This window comes from Sphaerodactylus townsendi, linkage group LG01 (genome assembly GCF_021028975.2).
Source record: "Sphaerodactylus townsendi isolate TG3544 linkage group LG01, MPM_Stown_v2.3, whole genome shotgun sequence".
Lineage (NCBI taxonomy): Eukaryota > Metazoa > Chordata > Lepidosauria > Squamata > Sphaerodactylidae > Sphaerodactylus > Sphaerodactylus townsendi.
In genome coordinates, this window is record NC_059425.1 from 156,670,443 (window position 1) to 156,690,499 (window position 20,057).

Sequence of the window (20,057 nt, forward strand, 5' to 3'; positions counted from 1 at the left end):
TATTCAGAATCAAGCAGCTGATGAGTAGACACATTATCCTTGTCTGATTGGAGAGTTTAAAATGCAGTGTTTGGTGCTATAGAGAGAAGTCTTGGAGGGACTATGGCCATGGTGGCGAACCTTTTGCACTCCAGATGTTATGGACTACAATTCCCATCAGCCCCTTCCAGCATGGCCAATTGGGCCATGGGAATTGTAGTCCATAACATCTGGAGTGCAAAAGGTTCGTCACCACTGGACTATGGTTAAGTGGAAGAAGCTTTACTTTGCACCAAGTTATCTAAAGGGTGATAGGCCACTTTTTATAGTAAAGGAGGCCAGAAGAAATGCAATGGCCCACTGACAAATCACCTAGCAGTTTCCAGTTTCTTTGACACAAAAATAGTGATGCTTTGGGGGGCTTCAAAGGGAAGTGATTCTGAAGATGTCCTCTTATGCAGATTAATGATAACTTAACTCTAAAGCATAAGGAAGATGCACCTTATTAAACACAGGAATACCAGTAGGAACATGAATCTTCTAGGAAAGTACACTATGCAAGACAGAAGCTAGCCAACCTTGGTTTACAGGAGTGTTCATCACATTCTTGTTTTCACTAGTGCACAAATACTACGGAAAAACAGTTCTACCTTGTTAAGACATCCTCAGTGAACACTGTGAGCAAAATATTAATCTTCATTAAGTAAGGGGAACATGATAAGCTTTGATAAGACTCATCTATGCATCATTATTAATTTTGGATAGGAAGATATCTACTTTCTTACAACAAAACATACGATAAAATAAAACTTTAAATAGGGAACATTCCTTAGAGATTAACCAATCACGTGGCTGGAGAACAAATATGAAACCAAGATTTCCACGTTACATTCCATACAGTGACTGAGCCATTCAAGACAGTACTAGCTGGTACAGCATAGAAAATAAATATAACCGCACACATGCAGAGAGGAAAGGCATAGCAGAATTTTATAAGGACTTGTGCACTAGTAGGTGATAGGAGGACTAATACTTCTAAATACCATATAACAGGGATTAAGAGACGGGAAGGAAGGAAACCTCAATAAGTATAATTTTAAAAGAGGATTTATTTAAATGTACAATGTCAAAATTTGAATATAAAACCTGAACTGCACAGCATTAGTCTATCCTTTGAAATTTTTTTGCAGGAGTATAAAATATGCAGAATCCTACCCAGCCATATTGCCATGGGCTGTGTTGTCAAGGTGACAGAGTAGCTCCAGGGTTTGAGTGCTGCTTGATGAATCATCAGGGGATTCATGACTGCCTGATTCCAATTCCTTTGGCATCCTCCAAACAGCCGCACATGTCATGACTTTACTGTCTGAAGCTAAGGAACAGAGGATAATGTCAACAGATCACGGGAGGGGAAAGAGACGGGAAGAGATTCTGGTATACAGTGAATCAGTATTTTTGTAACTATAAGCACAGAACATCTGCCATTTAAAATATTCAAATAATTCTACTGAGCTTTATTCCAAAAAAACACACAGTACACATACAAAACATTAGGCTAGAAGTCAGCAAACCCTTTTTAACACAGAGCCCACAGTTAGCATGTATTTAACCCACATTTCTACATCCTAAATATTCAGTGGATAATGCTGTGCTGCTGAAAGTACTTTTCCAGCATTTCTTCTTTCACATCCTTTTAAATTAATATGGGAAATTACAATGATTTCTCACCAAGCGTACAATTTTTTACCTTAATAGTAGGAATGCAGGCACAATTTTCAAATCTATCTGTCTGGCATTGCAGGATCTTTTGTTTGCAGGTGGGATAATAAATCAATTGTTATGCAGATAACTTTTTAAAACAAATCTACATCCTTAACACTTCAATTCCTTGGGCATTTCAATTCCTTGGCCATAAAATTCAAAACCCCTAGTTCAGTGATGGCGAACCTATGGCACGGGTGCCAGAGGTGGAACTCGGAGCCCTCTCTGTGGGCACGCGCAAACAGAGTTCGTCATGTGGAGGGCGGAAAATCACCCCCCCACACACACATCTAGGCTGGCCTGGGCCACTGAGCATGATGTGCATGCACTGCAGGGAGGACTCGGCTGGCGGGCCTGGTGCCTGTGCTCCGGGTGGCCGTTGCCTGGGAGGGGGGGGCGCAGAGGAGGCAGAGATGCTAGAGAGGCACAGAGCGGTGTGCGGGGGACTTGCTTGAGGCTAGAGAAGGCTGGCCCCTGCTCGAGTGGGTGGGTTTGGAGGAAGGGGGAGCCAACCAGCTTTTTCTAAACGAAAACCTCAGCATTCAGGTTAAATTGCCGGGTTGGCACTTTGCAATAAATAAGTGGGGTTCGGGTTGCAATTTGGGCACTCGGTCTCAAAAAGGTTCGCCATCACTGCCCTAGTTTATCAGTACCCAAACTTTTCAGATCCAAAACCATCTTCAAGTCCAGTCTCTCCCCTTCCCCCTTTTCAGATTTATTATTACTTCAATTGTTATTAATTATTATATTGATATATCAATACAAACATAGAATCACTGCAAAATTGTGGTCTTTTATTGCATTTGAAAAGCTTAAAATGAAGGTTAAGTCATTTCCCTGATGGTTTCACTTCCAGAGATGTTGCAGTTAACAGGCTGGGGGAAGGGGGATGTCCGTAGGATGAATTTTAAATGGTGGGCTAACCATTTAAAAACAAGCCTCTCTCTCCTCCTGTGGCAGAAGCAGCAAGAAGTGTTTGTGTGTGTGGAGGCGGGGGAACGATATCAGTTCTAAGACATGGTCACCTTCTTCAGCAGAGTGTGGTCCAGGGAACTGCTTTGTCTCTTTCTTGGGGTGGGGGGAGGGATGTTTTTGGAAAGGGGCTACAATATTGGAATAACTGCAATTTAAAGGGCTTTCACAAAACCCTTTATCTTGCAACTACTGGATGTGATGAGATCTGTGACTTTAAGAGTGAGTTGATAGATGAAGTTAAGAGAAATAGGAAAAGCAGAGGCCCATTGCGACTTCAGCAAGTAAACTGTGGATCAGGCAATGAATACCTCCTCACATGTAAACAGAAAAATGCGAAGAGATCATAGTGCTGACCCACTGTGCAGCTATGAGTTCCAAGGTAAGAAATCCATGTATAACAGGCCTTAAACAGGAATGTTACCTCTGGTACTGCAGGGAGAAGATATCTATTATGCTTATTATATCTTTTTCCACCAAAAGAAGGCCATGCATTCATCAGCAGAAGTCCAATGTGCGTGCCTCTGCATATTAAAGAGGTCCTGATTCTCCATGAAGCCTAAAGAATCATATTTAAGCGCCACCTTAAAACCATTATCCTTTGCAATGTCAAACTTAGCTCTTTGTTAAAAGGCGGCTAGTAGCAACACTTTTGTATTTGAACAATTGCGCCTGCCCAGGGTCCATGCTGCCACGAGAAACAAAATGGCAGGCACAATTGTACAATAGTGAAAGTGTTGCTGATAGCCACCCAGAGCACTATAAATGCTCTTTTAACCAAGTACTAAGTTTAACATTGCAAAGGATAACGGTTTTGATTACGCCAGCGCTTAAATACAATTCTTTAGTCTTCACAGAGGCCCTTTCTGCATGGCAGCGGCAGCGCTTCTCCACTGGCATAATTTATGCCGGTGGAGGTGTGGGGACTGCTCACATGAGCAGACCTGGCTCCCTCCCTAGCTGGAGAGGCGGCTCCGCATGGAGCCACCTCTCGATCACCCTCCCCCACTCACCTGCCTCTCCAGCGTCACTCGGGAGGGCTGCAGGCCCCTGCCCACGCTGCCCTCCGACCCCTGGAGGTCGGAGGACAGCGTGGGTGGGCCCCTGCAGTCCTTCCGAACTACGCTGGAGAGGCAGATGAGTGGGAGTGACGGGGAAAGGGGCAGCTTCCCAGCGGTGTGGTTTGCACCGCGCTGCGGGGAAGACACAGTTTTTTGAAAACCTTGCTCAATGAGCGAGGTTTTCAGGGACGGCTTCACGCCCCCCAGGGAAAGGCAGGACAGCGTTGCTGCCATGCAACAACACCAGCCATGCGAACGCTCTCCCAGGGACGGCGTTTTTGCCGCCCCTGGGATGCTTCATTTGGCCCGTGCAGAAAGGGCCAGAGAACTGAAAGGGAGTATGAACAAACACTAGGACCTCTGTGGAACATTCCTCCACAAAAAGGTCCTGGAAATGTGGTGTATGAATTCACACGTCTCCTGTCATCTTTTTGTGGAAAAAGGTATAGCTATGATAACACAATCCTTCAAGAATGTGTCCACTCCCTTTTTAACCTTTCTAAGTTGGCAACCATGACCATATCCTGCAGCAGCAAATTCCACAAATTCTGTCCTGAATCTCCCATTCTTCAGTTTCAGGTTCTAGTACTGTTTCTTTCGGTCTACAACATGCATAACTGTATAAACCTCTCTCCTTACGTTACTTTTTTTTTCAGGCTAAGGTAAGTCTTCCGGTCCAAAATATTTTAATTGATAGTTATTGGGCAGCTGCTCCAGCCCACTGATAATTCTGGTTGCTTTTTTCTGCATCTTTGCAAGCTCTACAATATCCCCCCCCCCTTTTTTTTTTTGGTGTGGTGAATAGAACTTTTGGTGTGGTGACCAGTATTCCAAGTGGGGTCTTACCATAAGTTTGTACAAGGGCAGTAGGACAGCTGCAGTTTTATTATCTATACCAGCTCTCATGATGGCCAGCATGGCATTTACCTTTTTCACAGCAGTCACATACTAGGTTGACATTTTCCCTGAGCTATCCACCACCATCCTAAAGTCCCTTTCTTGGTCTGTAATGCCAGCTCACATCCCATCAGTATATATGAGAAGCTGAAATTATTTGCTCCAATATGCATCACTTTACACTTGTTCACACTGAATCTCAGCCATTTTAATGCCCATTCTTCAAGTTTGAAGAGCTCCATTCGGAGCTCTTTCATGATTTGTTTTTGACCTAACCTAAATAATTTGATGTCTTCTGAAAAACTTGGTTATCTCACTACTCACCCTTAAATCTAGGTCAATTTTGGAACAGAAGACAAAAAGTCAGGATTATTAGATGAGGATGGAGCAGGAAAAAAATCAATACAAATGAACGTAACAAGATTTTAAACTCCTTCACCCTGCCACGTGAAATGTAATTAAAATACGTTGATCAGTGTAAAGCATACACAGTTGCATGAGAATACAAAAATCGCAGGACTTAAGTCTCCAATGCCTTGAATCAACACACTAAATTTCTGCTCCTGCAGACTAAATGACAAAATGATTTCCACCCTCATTTAGTAACATTTTTACACTCACTGTGCAATATGGCAGAAAGGTGTGAGATCAAAACCCCGGTGAGAACAGTGAGGAACAAGCAGGTCAGGATTCAAAAGTCTGCCTTTGGTGGTGACAAGAAGGCCACCCTCATTAGAGAAAGAAGAAAATACAAGTTCCAAAGACAAAAGCTCCAACTATAACCTGATCAGTAATTACTAACTTTACTATAATTACCAATGGGGACAATGACACTGAAATATGTCTCAGGTCAAGAGACTGATTTGCCCAAGACCACCCAATAATCTCCAGTGGCTGAGAAAGGATTTGAACTTGAGTCTCCAACACATAAGCCCAAGAATATCTACAAGCAGCCAAATTCTAAGTTAAGTCGAATCAAGTGGAAGTGCAGAAAATTTGCAGGGGGGAACTCCCATCTTCCTGCTCCCCAGTGCCACCAATGTCCTGGGCCCAGAGAGGCTTCCAGCGTGAGCTGTGTAGCCTGCTGCAGCTTCCCCCTAGCTCCGTGGTGGCGAACCTTTGGAACTCCAGATGTTATGGACTACATTTCCCATCAGCCCCTGCCAGCATGGTCAATTGGCTATGCTGGCAGGGGCTGATGGGAATTGTAGTCCATAACATCTGGAGCGCCAAAGGTTCGACACCACTGCCCTAGCTTCTTCCCACCTGATTTACTTCCTCCATCACCACTACTGCCAATCCTGAGCCCAACATGGCTCCAAGGCTCTGCTGCAGAGCCCACTGTGGCTTCTTCCCTCCCCATCACCCCCACTGACAATCCCAGGCCCAGTGAGGCTCCCAGCCTCTTCTGTAGAGCCCGCTGCAGGTTCCTCCTCCCTGGCTTCCTTCCCACCATTGCTGCTACCACCATCCCCAATGACCCTGGGCCCAGTAAGTCTCTCTGTCTCTGCTGTGGAACCCACTGTGGCTTCCTCCTGCTTTTTCACCCCTCCCTGACTGCTGCCACTCATGTTGGTTCTGGGTCCAACAAGGCTTCCAGCCTCTGCTGAGGGGCCCATTGTGGCTCCCTTACATTGCTGCCACAGACCCCAGGCCCAGCGAGGCTATCAGTGCCCCTTTAGCCTGAAGGGTAAGTGCACTGTATGTGGATGTGCAGAGAGTATTTTTTTAAAAGCAGGGTGATTTAAATCCCCCCCTTTCCAATCTTCAAGTTTTTTTGCAGACCTGGGATCCCCAAAGCCTGCAGAAAGACCTGTTAGTGACGAGTGTGCCCCCTATCTGCGGATTTAGCTATCTGTAGGTGGGGACACACTTGGGTATTCGACATACAGAAAATCAAATCAACAACCCAGTGTAGTCCTCCATTAGTTACGTCACCCAAAATGTAATACATTTACACTCAGAACACTGTAAAAACTAGAAAACCCCACAAGAGACGTCCAGAGTCAAAGTTATATTTAGTGTCATAGAGTACAAACTGTAATATAACACAACTTGCAAAAGTGTGAAGAAGTGGCAGAACGTAGTCTACGGGATGCTAACTATTTCCTTCCCTCCCATGAAAAAGAACTAACTTATACCTCAGGCAAACAATTGCTCACTTCCTAGGATGAGGAGCTTTGATTTACAATAATAGAACTAATACAACCAACTCGTGGCTTTTAAAGGTGCTTAGGTTCTTTGGCACGAGCCAATTCAGCTTTTTTCGCCTTGGTGGCTTAAGGATCATGTTAAATTTATCACCAAAATTGTGAATATAAGACTGGTGAGTCATTCCTTTACTCTTGGCTCATTAGAGATCTTTGAGGTCATTGAATCTCACTTGGTGTCAGAAAGGTCAGAAGAAAACTGGTGTCCTTGGCAACGCCACTAGAGAGGCACTTTTTTCCTTGTTTAGAGGAACGAGAGTATAACCTGATACCAAAAGGCACCGGTGTATAGCTATTTGCCTACTGACATTGAACCAGTGTGAAAAAGCCTTTTCATGGGCAGATTTATTTTGTTATTTTATTATTTTATTTTATTAACCATTTATTTTATAGCCATTTATTTTATAACCATTTTTTATTAGTTAACCATTTAAAGTCATGGGCAGATTTATTTTGTAACATCAAGTTCGAAGAAGAGTTCTGGAGAACTTGAAAGCTTGCGTCATTGTAGCTGGCCCTAACAGGTATTGTATACATGGACTGAGGTTTGTTTTCGGACACTGATTGAGTCACTGGGGCAGTTGTGAGATTTCTGTCCTGAAAAAGGCATCCCTGGACCAAAACAACTACTGACCAATGGCTAACAGCCTATTCTTTGGTAAGGTGCTATATAGCACCAGGCAGTCTTCAAGGAGACGTATTGTCTAGACCCATTCCAATCTGGTTTCAGGCCTGGTTTTGGGATGTTAATAGCCTTGGTTGCCCTACAGATGAAGGTGATGCTGGAGGACTGCTGCTTGGCCCATGGCATTTATGGCAATCATGGTATGGAAACCCATGGAGTTCTACCTTGTCTATGGCGGAACGGGCTTGCTTTGCCTGGCAGGCCCTATCCCGCTCTCTGCGCACCCCCAGGAGTTGCCAACTTCTCCTGGGGAGGGCTAGCTCTCTCTCTGGGTAAACCGCTGCTGCCACCTGATCATTTGAGTACTGCCCGCTGGGGAAGATCAGGATTTCCCAGCTTCCTTTCCAACTGTGAGGCCTCTGCCTCAGTTTCCCCCTTGGTTCCCCTCTCCTGGGCTCCAAAGGGTAGATTGGAGGTCCTGGAGGAAAAGCTGCTCAGCCTTCCTCTCTCTCCTGTTTAAATAGCGCATCCAAGACAGTGGGGCATATGTGGCACAGAGAACTATCATCCACAGCTAAGGTTTAAAATTATTTGTTAAAAAGAAAATGATTACCAGTATCTTTTATCACAGCACCAGATTGAGCAAAGGTTTCCAAACAAAAGGAGATATAAACGCAAATCCCCTGCCCCTATCTCTTAACATACCCTAGCTAGGAGTTGTTGAATATAGGGTAGGCATATAAAGCTTAGAAGGTTGCAATTCTCAAACAGTTCACATTACCTGACTGAGCACATGGTCCAAAAATGGCTGCGCCCTCCACAGCTCAGGCAAGAGGTCTGCTCCCCCAGCAGAAGGAAAGAAGAGCCCTCGCCCCTCCACTCCCAGCAATTTATCAGATCCCAGACCCCACCCTCCTTTGACCTGGTCAGGCTGGGTCCAGATATCTTTTCCCCCTAGGTCACTTCCTGATGGTTCATCTGGAATCTCTAAAGTCCTCCAAATCTATGATACCTGATGGGAGGAGGGGAGGAAAGAAAAAGAAAAGGGAAGGGGGAGCCATTTCTCCACATTGTCTTCCAACACTACTTAACTTCTACATGAAACTGCTGGGAGAGATAATCCAGGTCTCTGAAGTGAGGTACACAACCACATGTGGGTGACACCCAGATCCATTTTTCCTTAACAGTTAAGTCAGGTGTCTGTGCAAGTCTGGAGTAGGTGCCTGGAGAAGGTAATGGGATCGATGAGAAACAGGCTTTTACCCTGGTGGTGTTAATGGATTCTGGCCTACTATTGCAGTCTCAGACTTCCTCAATGGCAGACTTTTTTTTTAATCAGCTTCAGTTGGTTTGTCCGGTACAACCATTTCTCAGAAAATCTGACCTGGCTACAATGATCCACGCTCTGATCACATCCAAGTTAGATGACTGTGGTGTGTTCTACATGGATCTCCCTTTGAAAATGTTCCAGAAACTGTACTAGTCCAAAAATGCAGCAGCAGAGTATTTTCAGAGACTAGTTACAGGGATTGTTCTCACCCCTGTGCTGAAAGACGTGCACTAGCTACCTACTTGTTTCTGGGCACAATTCAAAGTGCTGGTTCTTACCTTTAAGGTCCTAAATGGCTTGGGGGCAGGGTTTATGAATGGCCATCTACTATTGTACTATCTATCCCATGAGTTAAGAATGGTCTCCCAAGCTCTGGTCTTTATGCCCCCACCTTTGGAGGTGAGCCACATGGTGATTAGAGACATGGCATTTTCTGTGGTGGCACCCTGCCTTTGGAATGCCCTCTCCTTTCAGGTTCAGCTGGCACCTTATTTACTGCATAAGCACCAAGCTAAAACACATCTTTTCACCCAGGTATTTAATCAAGGGTTTTATGGTACTAACTTTTAAAACATTCTGTTTCTTGTCCGAGATCTATGTTATATTTAGTTTCTATGCTATTTAGTTTCTATGCTATTTATGTCCTATGGCTTCTTTTAAAAAAAATATCCTAAATAAATAAATAAACCAGTCAAAATAGATAGTACTGAGTTGGATGGACCAATAATCTGGCATGTTTATAATATATTGAACAAATGGAGCATAGTATGTAGATAATCATTACAGCCAAGAGCCAAGAGTGAGTCAGCATATTTTAACCTTGTTGGCTGCTATAGTTCATTACACTCTATTGATTGATGGTCATAAGTACAGGACCACCCATGACATTCTTAGATCTTCGCAGAGTTCCTCAGTCGCCATTCCTTATGCTAACCTTTCTCATCTGGCCTCCACCCAAAATTGAGCCTTTCTCTTAGTTTCACCTGTCCCGCAGAACGCTATTCCTAAAACTGTATACCAGGCCTCTCTCTTCAGAAGGGCTTTTACAGCGGTTCTTCATTGGAGGACTTTTTAACAATTCTTGATACTATGGTATATTGTTCAATAGGCATTGGGCTGTTTTTTGTTTGTTTTTGTTTATATTGGATAGTGTTTGTGGTCATTTGATAGTGTGTGTGGTCATTCCTTATTGTTTTTTACTTTGTTTTTTATTCAAATATCAACTTTTTAAACAAGCTAGCCACCCTGAGGTATTCAAGAAAAGATTGGGCAATATTTTAAAACTATATATATACAATTGGCCCTTTGATTTAGAGTACAATAAAAACAGATTTAATACATTAATTTATCGCATTCTGATTCACACATCATGCTAAAGCTAAATAGTAAATCATGATTCTGGTGGGTTTTCCAGGCAGTGTGGTTGTGGTCTGGTGGATCTTGTTCCTAACGTTTCACCTGCATCTGTGGCTGGCATCTTCAGAGGTGTATCACAGAGGAAAGACCACGGCCACAGCCTGGAAAACCCACCAGAACCAGTTGAATCTGGCCATGGAAGCCTTTGACAGTAAATCATAACTTTGCCAACATCTGGTACATCTCCCAAATCAAATGATTAAACACACTGACATCTTGTTGGCAATATACATTGTCAAATATTCTCTCATGCATACCACAGTAGCACTCATGGAAGACAGAATATTACCTCTTGGAGTTCTAGAAGCCAGCCACCTCTATGATTCTTAAAAGCTCCTAAGGTCCTCGGTTTATATTTGGTAAAAGAGGCTACATAATGGAACTCCCATCTCTGTTACTTAAAGAACTAAATTCTTTCTCAACATGGATATTAAGTTGTTATCCAACCAGGTAAGGGTCCTTCTGTCCTTCAAATTGAATCAGCTCTTTGCAGGTAGGCAAAGTGATAATGCTTTATGCACAATGTATAGTCATCTGGCCACATCAGTGCAATTTTTACCTGGAGCACTGACCACTGTTGCGTGCTATGTGCCATCAAATCGAATCCCACTTATGGAAATCAATGAAATTAATTACCTCCAAAAAATCCTGTCACTGATACCCTTGTTTGGGTCTTGCAAACTGAAGGAAATTACTTCTTCTCAAAGACTATTTCGACTTCAAATGGTTAAAAATTTGCTACCACAATCTGTTTCAACACCAGAAGCAAGTGCAAAATATTTTAAAGCTATCAGCAAAAGTCCATCTCTAACCAACTTGCGTAGAAACTTGCGCATGACCAAAGGACTCTGCTTCAGAACAAAACTTGCCTTAATGCTCAACTTTTCAAAATCCTTGACATATGAAAAGGGTCTAATTGTTCAAGAGTCTGAAGCTACACATCAGTAGACAAACTGATTAGCCTTGTGTATTAACATTTACTTTACCATTTTGATACCTAGAAGAAAGTCAGCTGGATATGTCCACAGATCAGCTCTCTCACAAGCGAAAACAGTCTGGTATGAATGTAAACCTCACAGCAATCCAAGGCCAGCTCCAGGTTTCACATGTCCCTGGTAAAAGTATCTCAAGTAACCCTCCATCCCACTGCATCCATGCATGTCCAGAAGAAGAAGAAGAGAAAGAAGAGTTTGGATTTATATCCCCCCTTTCTCTCCTGTAGGAGACTCAAAGGGGCTTACAATCTCCTTTCCCTTCCCTTCCACAACAAACACCCTGTGAGGTAGGTGGGGCTGAGAGAGCTCCAAGAAGCTGTGACTTGCCCAAGGTCACCCAGCTGGCCTGTGTTGGAGTATACAGGCTAATCTGAATTCCCCAGATAAGCCTCCACAGCTCAGGCAGCAGAGCTGGGAATCAAACCCGGTTCCTCCAGATTAGATACACAGGGGAGTCAAATCCTACTCCTTCCTCAGGGACAGATCCATATGAAACGGGAGATAGTCTCAGAGGCTGTTCTAATTCTTCAATTTCCGGGGAAGGGGGGAACCATGGGGAAATAGCAGAATGTGACCCCTTTGTACTCCTTCAGTCCCAAACATCAGCCAGTCAACACCAAAAATGCCCCCAAATTACACACAAACAATAGGACAAGCAATAAACATGCTTAGTTCTTACATATATGGCAGGACTCAGTACAGATGCTCCACTTAAACAACACGGAGTGTACAAAGAGAAGTCTATTGGGGAAAATCAGCATAAATGTTTCTAAATGATCTGAGAAAACTGAAGAGACACAGTTCTCTGTATCCCTGAGGACATGTTATCTATCCCACATTTATTTTGAAGATTTATATCCCCCTTTCTACCAGTAACGGTAGGCTTCCATACAGAGATTTTCCACCCTACCACAAACCCCTTCACATTACTTCCTGTCTGTGCTAGAGGGTCACACTCCTCTGACCCTGCCCTCCAGGGATGCCTGTAAGTGACAAATTAGTTCTTCCCACACACTGATGGCTTCATGAGTTACAATTTTCATGCTATCTTGGCCTTATTAGAGATGGCTAAGAAACTGCCAGCCCTGCCCACAAGCACTCACCTCATGACTGAATAGACAGCAATATGCTAGTCAGGGCTCTGTTGTTTAAACTCCCATATTGAGCTCATCCTATGCACAAAGTGCAACTGCAAATTCTGCCTGGATCACATAGCACTCTTTGTTTTATATAGATTGGGGCTGACCTTTAACTCTCTTTCATTTTATTATAAGCTCGGGAAAGTAACCGTAAATTTCAAAGGTTCCACAAAGTGCTCAAGTACTTTCCTTCTCTCCCCCACCCCCAATCTTATTAAGACATACGGATTCATACACAGCCCTCAGCATCCATTTCTTTCTCCCCACCTCCCCATGAATGAGGGGAGTCTGGAATGAAGGGAAACTAGCATTATGTTGTCCGGGTCATCTATATTCCTTCTCTCTGTTTCTGTAATCCCGCTCTTTCCTTTCAATTCCCTTCCTCTTCTCTCTCTCTCCCAGACACCCTACTGCCATCTATATTTAAAAAAAACAAACACCTTGAACAGCTGCTTGGTTTTCTATAGAGCGGAGCCATTCTGAAAATGCAACCCCAAACAGCCATCTTCAATACTCTTTTGCAACAGTGAGGTACAGAGCAGGTGATTTTGGGCTGCAAAATGGCAACTGGGAACCAGGGACAATGTACGGGGTAGGGGGGGAAGCGGGGAGAAGAGAAATTGCCCATGCTTCTCCCCAGCCACCAACCATATGAGGAGCCAGGAAAGACAGAAGGAAATGCAGTGCCCCTTCCCTGCCCGTTCCAAGCATGACAAAATGCTGACAACTGGCTATTATATATACCGAGAGTTTTATTTTAACACTAACTAGTACTAAGCGCGCAATGATTAAACCAAGGGGAGGTTATTTACTCCTTAGGCCACAGAATATGTGCAGGTAAAGCACTCCAAATTATTTCCTCCTGTGCATGTCTTCTGTCTCTCCTAGCCCTTTGTTTAAACAACCGCTTTGAAAGAACACAGTCCACGAGGGCACGGCATCGAACATACCCCACTGCGGTGTGCTAATGAAGGACCGCTACTCTTCCTTGCAACGAGAGCTGTGTACCCGCGAGTAAGAGAAACAGAAGCGTGCGGGCCAGCGTTTCATGGCATTCCCAAGGGTTTTAACCTCAACTGGAGCTGCTGTCTACAGAAATCCACGCTGGAGCTGGATGAGCTGAGGCTTCAGTGGCTGACAGGACTTGCTCTTTGATGCGCTCAGGTGGTACAAAGCCGGCTGGCTGCCATTACTCTGTTGCCCTGGGAACCACAATTGAAGTGTACTTCTAAATCTGCACAGGAGGTACTTCTGCACCATTGCCACAGCAGCTCTCGCTGTGCAAAGTTAAAGTCGCGTAGCAGCTATAGCTACAGCCCAGCTGGTGCCCATTAATGTTCCCAGTATGACAGGAGCAGGCAGCTATAGCCTTTGAAGCCTCATTCTTGCCACTGACAAAACAGAAGGATTTATTTATTTATTTATTTATTTATTTATTTTATTAGATTTTTATACCGCCCCATCCCCGAAGGGCTCTGGGCGGTGTCACTCCTATTAAGAGGCTCTCCTATTGATAGCCAGTGTGGCGTAGTGGTTAAGAGCGGTGGACTGTAATCTGGAGAACCGGGTTTGATTCCCCACTCCTCCAAATGAGCAGCAGACTCTAATCTGGAGAACTGGGTTTGTTTCCGCCTTCCTGCACATGAAGCCTGCTGGGTGACCTTAGCCTAGTCTCAGTTCTTTTCGAACGCTCTCAGCCCCACTAACTTCACAAGGTGTCTGTTGAGGGGAGGGGAAGGTGATTGTAAGCCACTTCAAGATTCCTTAAAGGTACAGAAAAGAGAGGCATAAAACCAACTCTTCTTCATGGAGAGGAATACCCTTTGGTCTGTTTTAATAGGGTGCACCTCAGAAGAAGCAGTGGCTTCAAGAATGGCTTTAATGGGTTTGGCTTTCTATAGTTAGGGAGCAAAATGCATCCCTTTTGCAACTAACATTACTTAGAAGTTCCATTAGAAGCAAGCTGTGCAGCACTGGAAGGACAATTTGAAAGACAGCCTTGCTTGGCCAGCAGACACCAGAGTTTATGGTCAGGAATGTTGCCTAGCCTTTTTGTACAGCATATTTCCTCATCAACATGAAGCACTTTTCAGTCATTTTCACATTATTCTTGTACAATAGTTCCTACATAATCCCATACTTAGAGTCTTAGAGAACATGACGAAGCTTGTTTGCTAGGGGGGAAAAAAACCCTTTTTGCTAAGAGACAACCCCCCCCCCCTTTATGTTTCCAGGTCTCAGGACTGGTATCAGAAATAAAATCCACAAGTCAGCCCTGGCAAAAATTAAGCCTTTATTTTCTCAGCTGTATCAGAGTAAGGTGGTCTATTAGAACGTCAAAGAACAGCAGTGGCATAGTGGTTAAGAGCAGGTGCACTCTAATCTGGAGAACCAGGTTCGATTCCCCGCCCTGCCACTTGAGCTATGGAGGCTTATCTGGGGAACTAGATTAGTCTGTGCACTCCAACACATGCTAGCTGGGTGACCTTGGGCTAGTCACAGCTCTATGGAGCTCTCTCAGCCCCATCCACCTCACAGGGTGTTTGATGCAGGCAGGGAAGGGAAAGGAGATTGTAAGCTCCTTTGAATCTCCTACGGGAGAGAAGGGGGGGGGGATGAATCCAAACTCTTCTTCCTCTTCTTAATTATTATTATTTGAATAAATATTTTTAATGCAATGGGGGGGGCAAATGAAAAAAGTCTTGAGCACACTCCTCATGTAAGCTACACATTGCTGTAAAATAAATTCTAACATTGTGGGACCCAGCTCATGTCCACCCCAGTTTAAATATTCACCTACGCAGGGGAAACACTCAACATTCTTAGATTAAAATTTAATAAAGGCTCCATATAGACATTTATACCTCAGAAGCCTTTTCTTTTGGATTAACTTGGCTAAGAGCAGAGTTCAGCTGTTCCATTACAAACCTCCTTCCTACCTTGGATATACAAATGCCGCAACACAAAGATAACAGCAACTAAAGAGTCTGGAGTAATAAAACCTTCTGGTTATTTTGTGGCACTTACATGTTAGCAAAAGTTGAAGTGGCAGCAAAAGAACTGAATGTCATTTTTTAAGCATGTCGCTTCTATGTTGCGGCAAAGCACTGCCTGTGCTGCCCCAGCTGCCTTGAAATGATGCAGATAACCCTGCTCTTTCCATCTCAAACGGCCTTGTCAGTGATGATTTGTTACCTGCCTGGTCCCTGGCCAAGACCGCATTTTCTATAGTAAAAGAGACCAACACTCAGGGAGAACCCCCCCCAGCTCCCCCAACCCCCCCCCCAGCTCAATGAGAAGGCTCCCCTCCCCCGCCCCTCTGCTCAATGAATATTTGGCCATGTAGTGGTCTTCGTGGGAGAGAATTTTAAAAATGCAGCAACTAAACAGGATCAGATTTTCACGTCTTGGGAGAGAAGGGGAGGCGTTCACAACCTCGGACTATTTTTGATGCACCGGGCAGGATGTGCGTGGGGGTGTAAGGAAGTGGCATATTCTGAATTCCGAAAAACAGACAGTTTATCATTGAATCTTCTAAATCCTCTTAACAGTAGGGCATGCGTCTCCTTTGCCAACGCAGACAAAGAGACTATCACCTACAATTATAGGACTTTGCCCTCTACTGGCTATTTCTACAATTACATCAAAATACACAGTTGTGAAACCCATCGCAAAAACCTTGCTTGCTCAAAAAGCACATTGCCACAAAGCCCTTGCTAGTCGAGTATTCAATTTTTACAAGGGGAGAACAGCGAATGGAGCTATTATTGCAGGCACAGACCTTGAAATATTTATGACAGACACTTTGGAACTGTCTCTCCCTCCGCCCCAGTTTTCAGAGAACCTACGCTGACTTGTACGACAAAGTGTGTGTTGCAGCTCCACAATAGATAAGCCAATCTTTAATCAAGCGCAGACCTCTCTCTCCTCCTCCCCACCCTGCATTGTAGAGAACGACAGTTGCCTCTTTCCACAACATTTCCATAAATGCTCTGAACCATCTCACATACACACATATGGGGAAAATACATGTGTGCGTATGTGTGTGTGGAAATCTTAATGAAATGCTAGGCTGCACTTCTTTTTTAAAAAAAACCCTCTAATAAAGTCAGGTAATGGAAATGCAAGATCCCTACAGTATTGTTAATTCTGCTACGTTGCCCGCTGAGCCACTGATGCTAGAGCACAGAGGTACAAGTTACATATCTATTGTGCCAACTGATCTCTCCCAGGGACAAAGGCTTTCACCCTGAAGGAGAGGGCAGGTGGCAATGCCAGTCGCTCTGCCCTCCAAGGATTTTCCACAGAAGTAAGAGGTGAAGGGGGGGAGGGGAGAAGATTTAATTTCCTACAGCTGTCAACCTGATGTGATAAATAGGCATCTCTGCAGCTACCAATGTCAGACCTTATGAAACTGTCCTAGTTTTAAAGTGACAGAAGCTCAGTATAGAAGCGATTTTTTTTTTAAAAAAAAGAAGTGACTTTATAATATTATTATGCCTGCCTGGAACTGTGATCTTCCCTCAGCCCTAAAAACTGAGGCTGAACATTACTGAAAAGTTTTGTACCATACCAGCAAGCTGGGCATGTAGCAGACAGTCATGAGAAAAGGCGATTGTTGAAGGAAAAGTACGTTTGTCTCGGCATTATTTCCCGAGTAGCCCATTAATGCTTAGCCACTGCAGACAGCATTCAGACATCACTAACCAACTCTGAATAGCCATGTTGATGGGGTTCATGAGTCTGACTTCTCCCTCTTCTGTTCCAGCCTACAACATAACAAAGAAACTCGACTAGGATATTAACTCCCGTTGCCCACCGTGAACCCATGAAAGTGAGCCAATTGACCTGATTAGTTCTTCTCCAAGAGACAAATTTCTGAACTAGCTTAATCTAGGCTTAGAATCTGGGCGGTGTAAGTAAAAACAACAACTGGTTAAGCCCTGGTTAACCCACACCCCATCATCTGCACATCACAGGTATCCAGCAGTAGAGTCTAAACAGGATTCTCTGGGCAAGAAAGTCGAGCAGGAGAAGAGGGAGGCAGGCAGGGGATCCTGGCAACATGCCGGGACCATGCATATGATGGTTTTAACATTAGTAAAAGCGACAGCTGAATGCACCCACAGCTGTTTTCATTTCAGATACAAAACTTTTAAGCAGAAACCAATGAGTTAACTCCCCCACCCTGCTTCAACATGAGCTTAAATTTGTTGCTATAGTTGCACACATTTCTCCCATTTCATTGATGGCTGCTAAAAATGAAGACGTTCCAAAGACTTCAGCCTGACTATTAATCACTACCATTTTTAATATCAAACTGCAGCAGTTGCCAACTTAAAGAGAACTTGACGTATTGCGTTATAGAAGACCGTAAGAACAAAAATCGTCTAGTTTATCTACCCCTCGCTTTATGCACGGTTATCACAGTATGCTCACTTTAAGACTGTGTTAACACCAATAATCTTTAATTTCCTTCTTGGAATAGGAATATAGTTGAGATTTTAGCAAGGAAAGTACCCTGTTTGGCGGGGGGGGGGGGGAGTTTTGGAGTTAAAATGTTCATTCAATCTCATGTAGTAGTAGTAGTAGTAGTAGTAGTAGGAGGAGGAGGAGGAGGAGGGGAGGAGGAGTTTGGATTTATATCCCCCCTTTCTCTCCTGCAGGAGACTCAAAGGGGCTCACAATGCCCTTTGCCCTTCCCCCCTCACAACAAACACCCTGTGAGGTAGGTGGGGCTGAGAGAGCTCCGAGAAGCTGTGACTAGCCCAAGGTCACCCAGCTGGCATGTGTGGGAGTGCACAGGCTAATCTGAATTCCCCAGGTAAGCCTCCACAGCTCAGGCGGCAGAGCTGGGAATCAAACCCGGTTCCTCCAGATTAGATACACAAGCTCTTAACCTCCTTTGCCACTGCTGCTCCCAATAATTGGACAAACTATACCAGTGCCAATGGCATGTAAATGCACTACACAATTTGCTCTCATTTGTGGAAAAAGAACCGTCATTTCAAGTTTGAGGAACATTCTGACACACAGCTAACAGGGTGAGAGGGCTGAGGTCAGGGGTTTGGTCTCTTTATTGTGAGGGGAGCAGGATAACATAAGCTGCTTTGGGTTTCCACTTAAGAGAAAGGAAGTAAATAAAAACGATTAGTTAATAATATGCTGGTTCTGTTCAAGTCTTTGTCTTTCTTTTTTTACTAAAGGAGAGAGCAAACTGACTTACACAGAAAAAAAAAACACCTGTTTGGGCTATTATTTGTCAAACTGGTTGCATAGGAACCCCTGGGGATTCATTACAGTAGTAGAAGGTTTGCAACAACAGAGATCCTCTCATACCCATCTAGCAAATGCAAAAAACAAACAAACTAAACAAAAAAAGTGTTCTCTCAGTTTTCTACCAATGGGAGCAGGGAAGCCAAAACTCAGAGAAAGAAAATGGAGCTGCCCTCTCATTTCTTTACAGCAACAAGCTTTGTGATTTGTCACTCTTAGGAAATGGAATGGAAGTTTCTTGTTCTGCTCTGCCCGTCACCACAGAGGAATCCAAAGCAACTAAACCCCACCCCATTGGGAATGCTATGGCAATAGGCCCCGACACTTGGCAGGATCCTTCTCCATTCCGCAAGCTACAGAGCCATCGTACATGGCAGGCAAACCAGTGGTCCGCTTCCTGAGCGAGAACCCTCTAGCAGAGCTGGCTCCCAACAGTGTGAGGCAGGCTACAGGGGAAGAAGGCATTCATGGATGCTATCAGTGGGCACAATGGCTATTGAAAGCCCAGTAAAGTCCCAAGGCATCAAGCCAACCTGCTGGTGGGTGGGAGTGAAGCACACATGTTCCAGAAGATGCAGAGGTATGGCGGCTAAGGTAGAGGAGTCTCCCTTCTGAGAGATGCTGGTTAACCGAACATTGTAAGTAATCCAGATCTTGAAAATAAATCTTGTACATTTGCATGCGGAAGGTCCCAGGTTCAATCCCTACCATCGCCAGTTAATTGATCTGGTAGTAGGCTATATGAAAGATCCCGCCTGAGACCCTGAAGAGCTGTTGCCAGTCTGCATAGGCAGTACTGACCTTGACGGAATAATGGTTTGTAAAGGCGACTTCATGCGCCTTCATACTGCATTACAAAGTTTATATGCTGCCTCTCAGATAACTGCTGAAGGCAGCTAACAAAAAACACAATAATAATAAACTACCATAAAATCACTTACAACACAGTGATTACAAAAACAACACAGGAAGTTGCCAGGGCTCATTTTGAAGGGCAGGAGCTGACAGAGCCTCAACCACCACCTCCAGTCGCTTAGCTTCTAGATCACCTCAGAGCACTAGTGACAAACGTTGCCTTAGAAAATGAAAGCAGGCAATCCTATTACACTAGAAAATGACCAAAACTATTATCAATGAGATTCCAGAACACCCTGAAAAAGCATTGTTCCAGGTTTGTTTTCTTCACACAAAAGAAAGCACAAAAGGAAAGGTTACAGCTCTGCAGCTTGTCCCAAAATCTGAGGTATTCTCAGATTTCCTGATTTTCTTTTTAAAAAGAGATCTGTAAGAATTAAGTAACACTGGGTATTTGCGGGTTGTATTACATTCCAGTCCTGAGCGTTGTCAGCTCTTCAATGTTCTAATTTTGCCAGCTTCTATAGCTCCAGAGTGATCT

General features: G+C 44.1%; 1 protein-coding gene across 1 annotated transcript in view; it reads right to left on the minus strand.

Moving 5' to 3' along the window:
• The window catches only part of EIPR1 (EARP complex and GARP complex interacting protein 1), a 79,020-nt gene that overhangs the window by 39,225 nt on the left and 19,738 nt on the right, over positions 1 to 20,057 (minus strand). Inside the window, exon 4 of the mRNA XM_048498154.1 lies at positions 1,195 to 1,351. Coding sequence (XP_048354111.1) covers positions 1,195 to 1,351 — 157 coding nt within the window. The remainder of the gene's footprint in view (positions 1 to 1,194; positions 1,352 to 20,057) is intronic.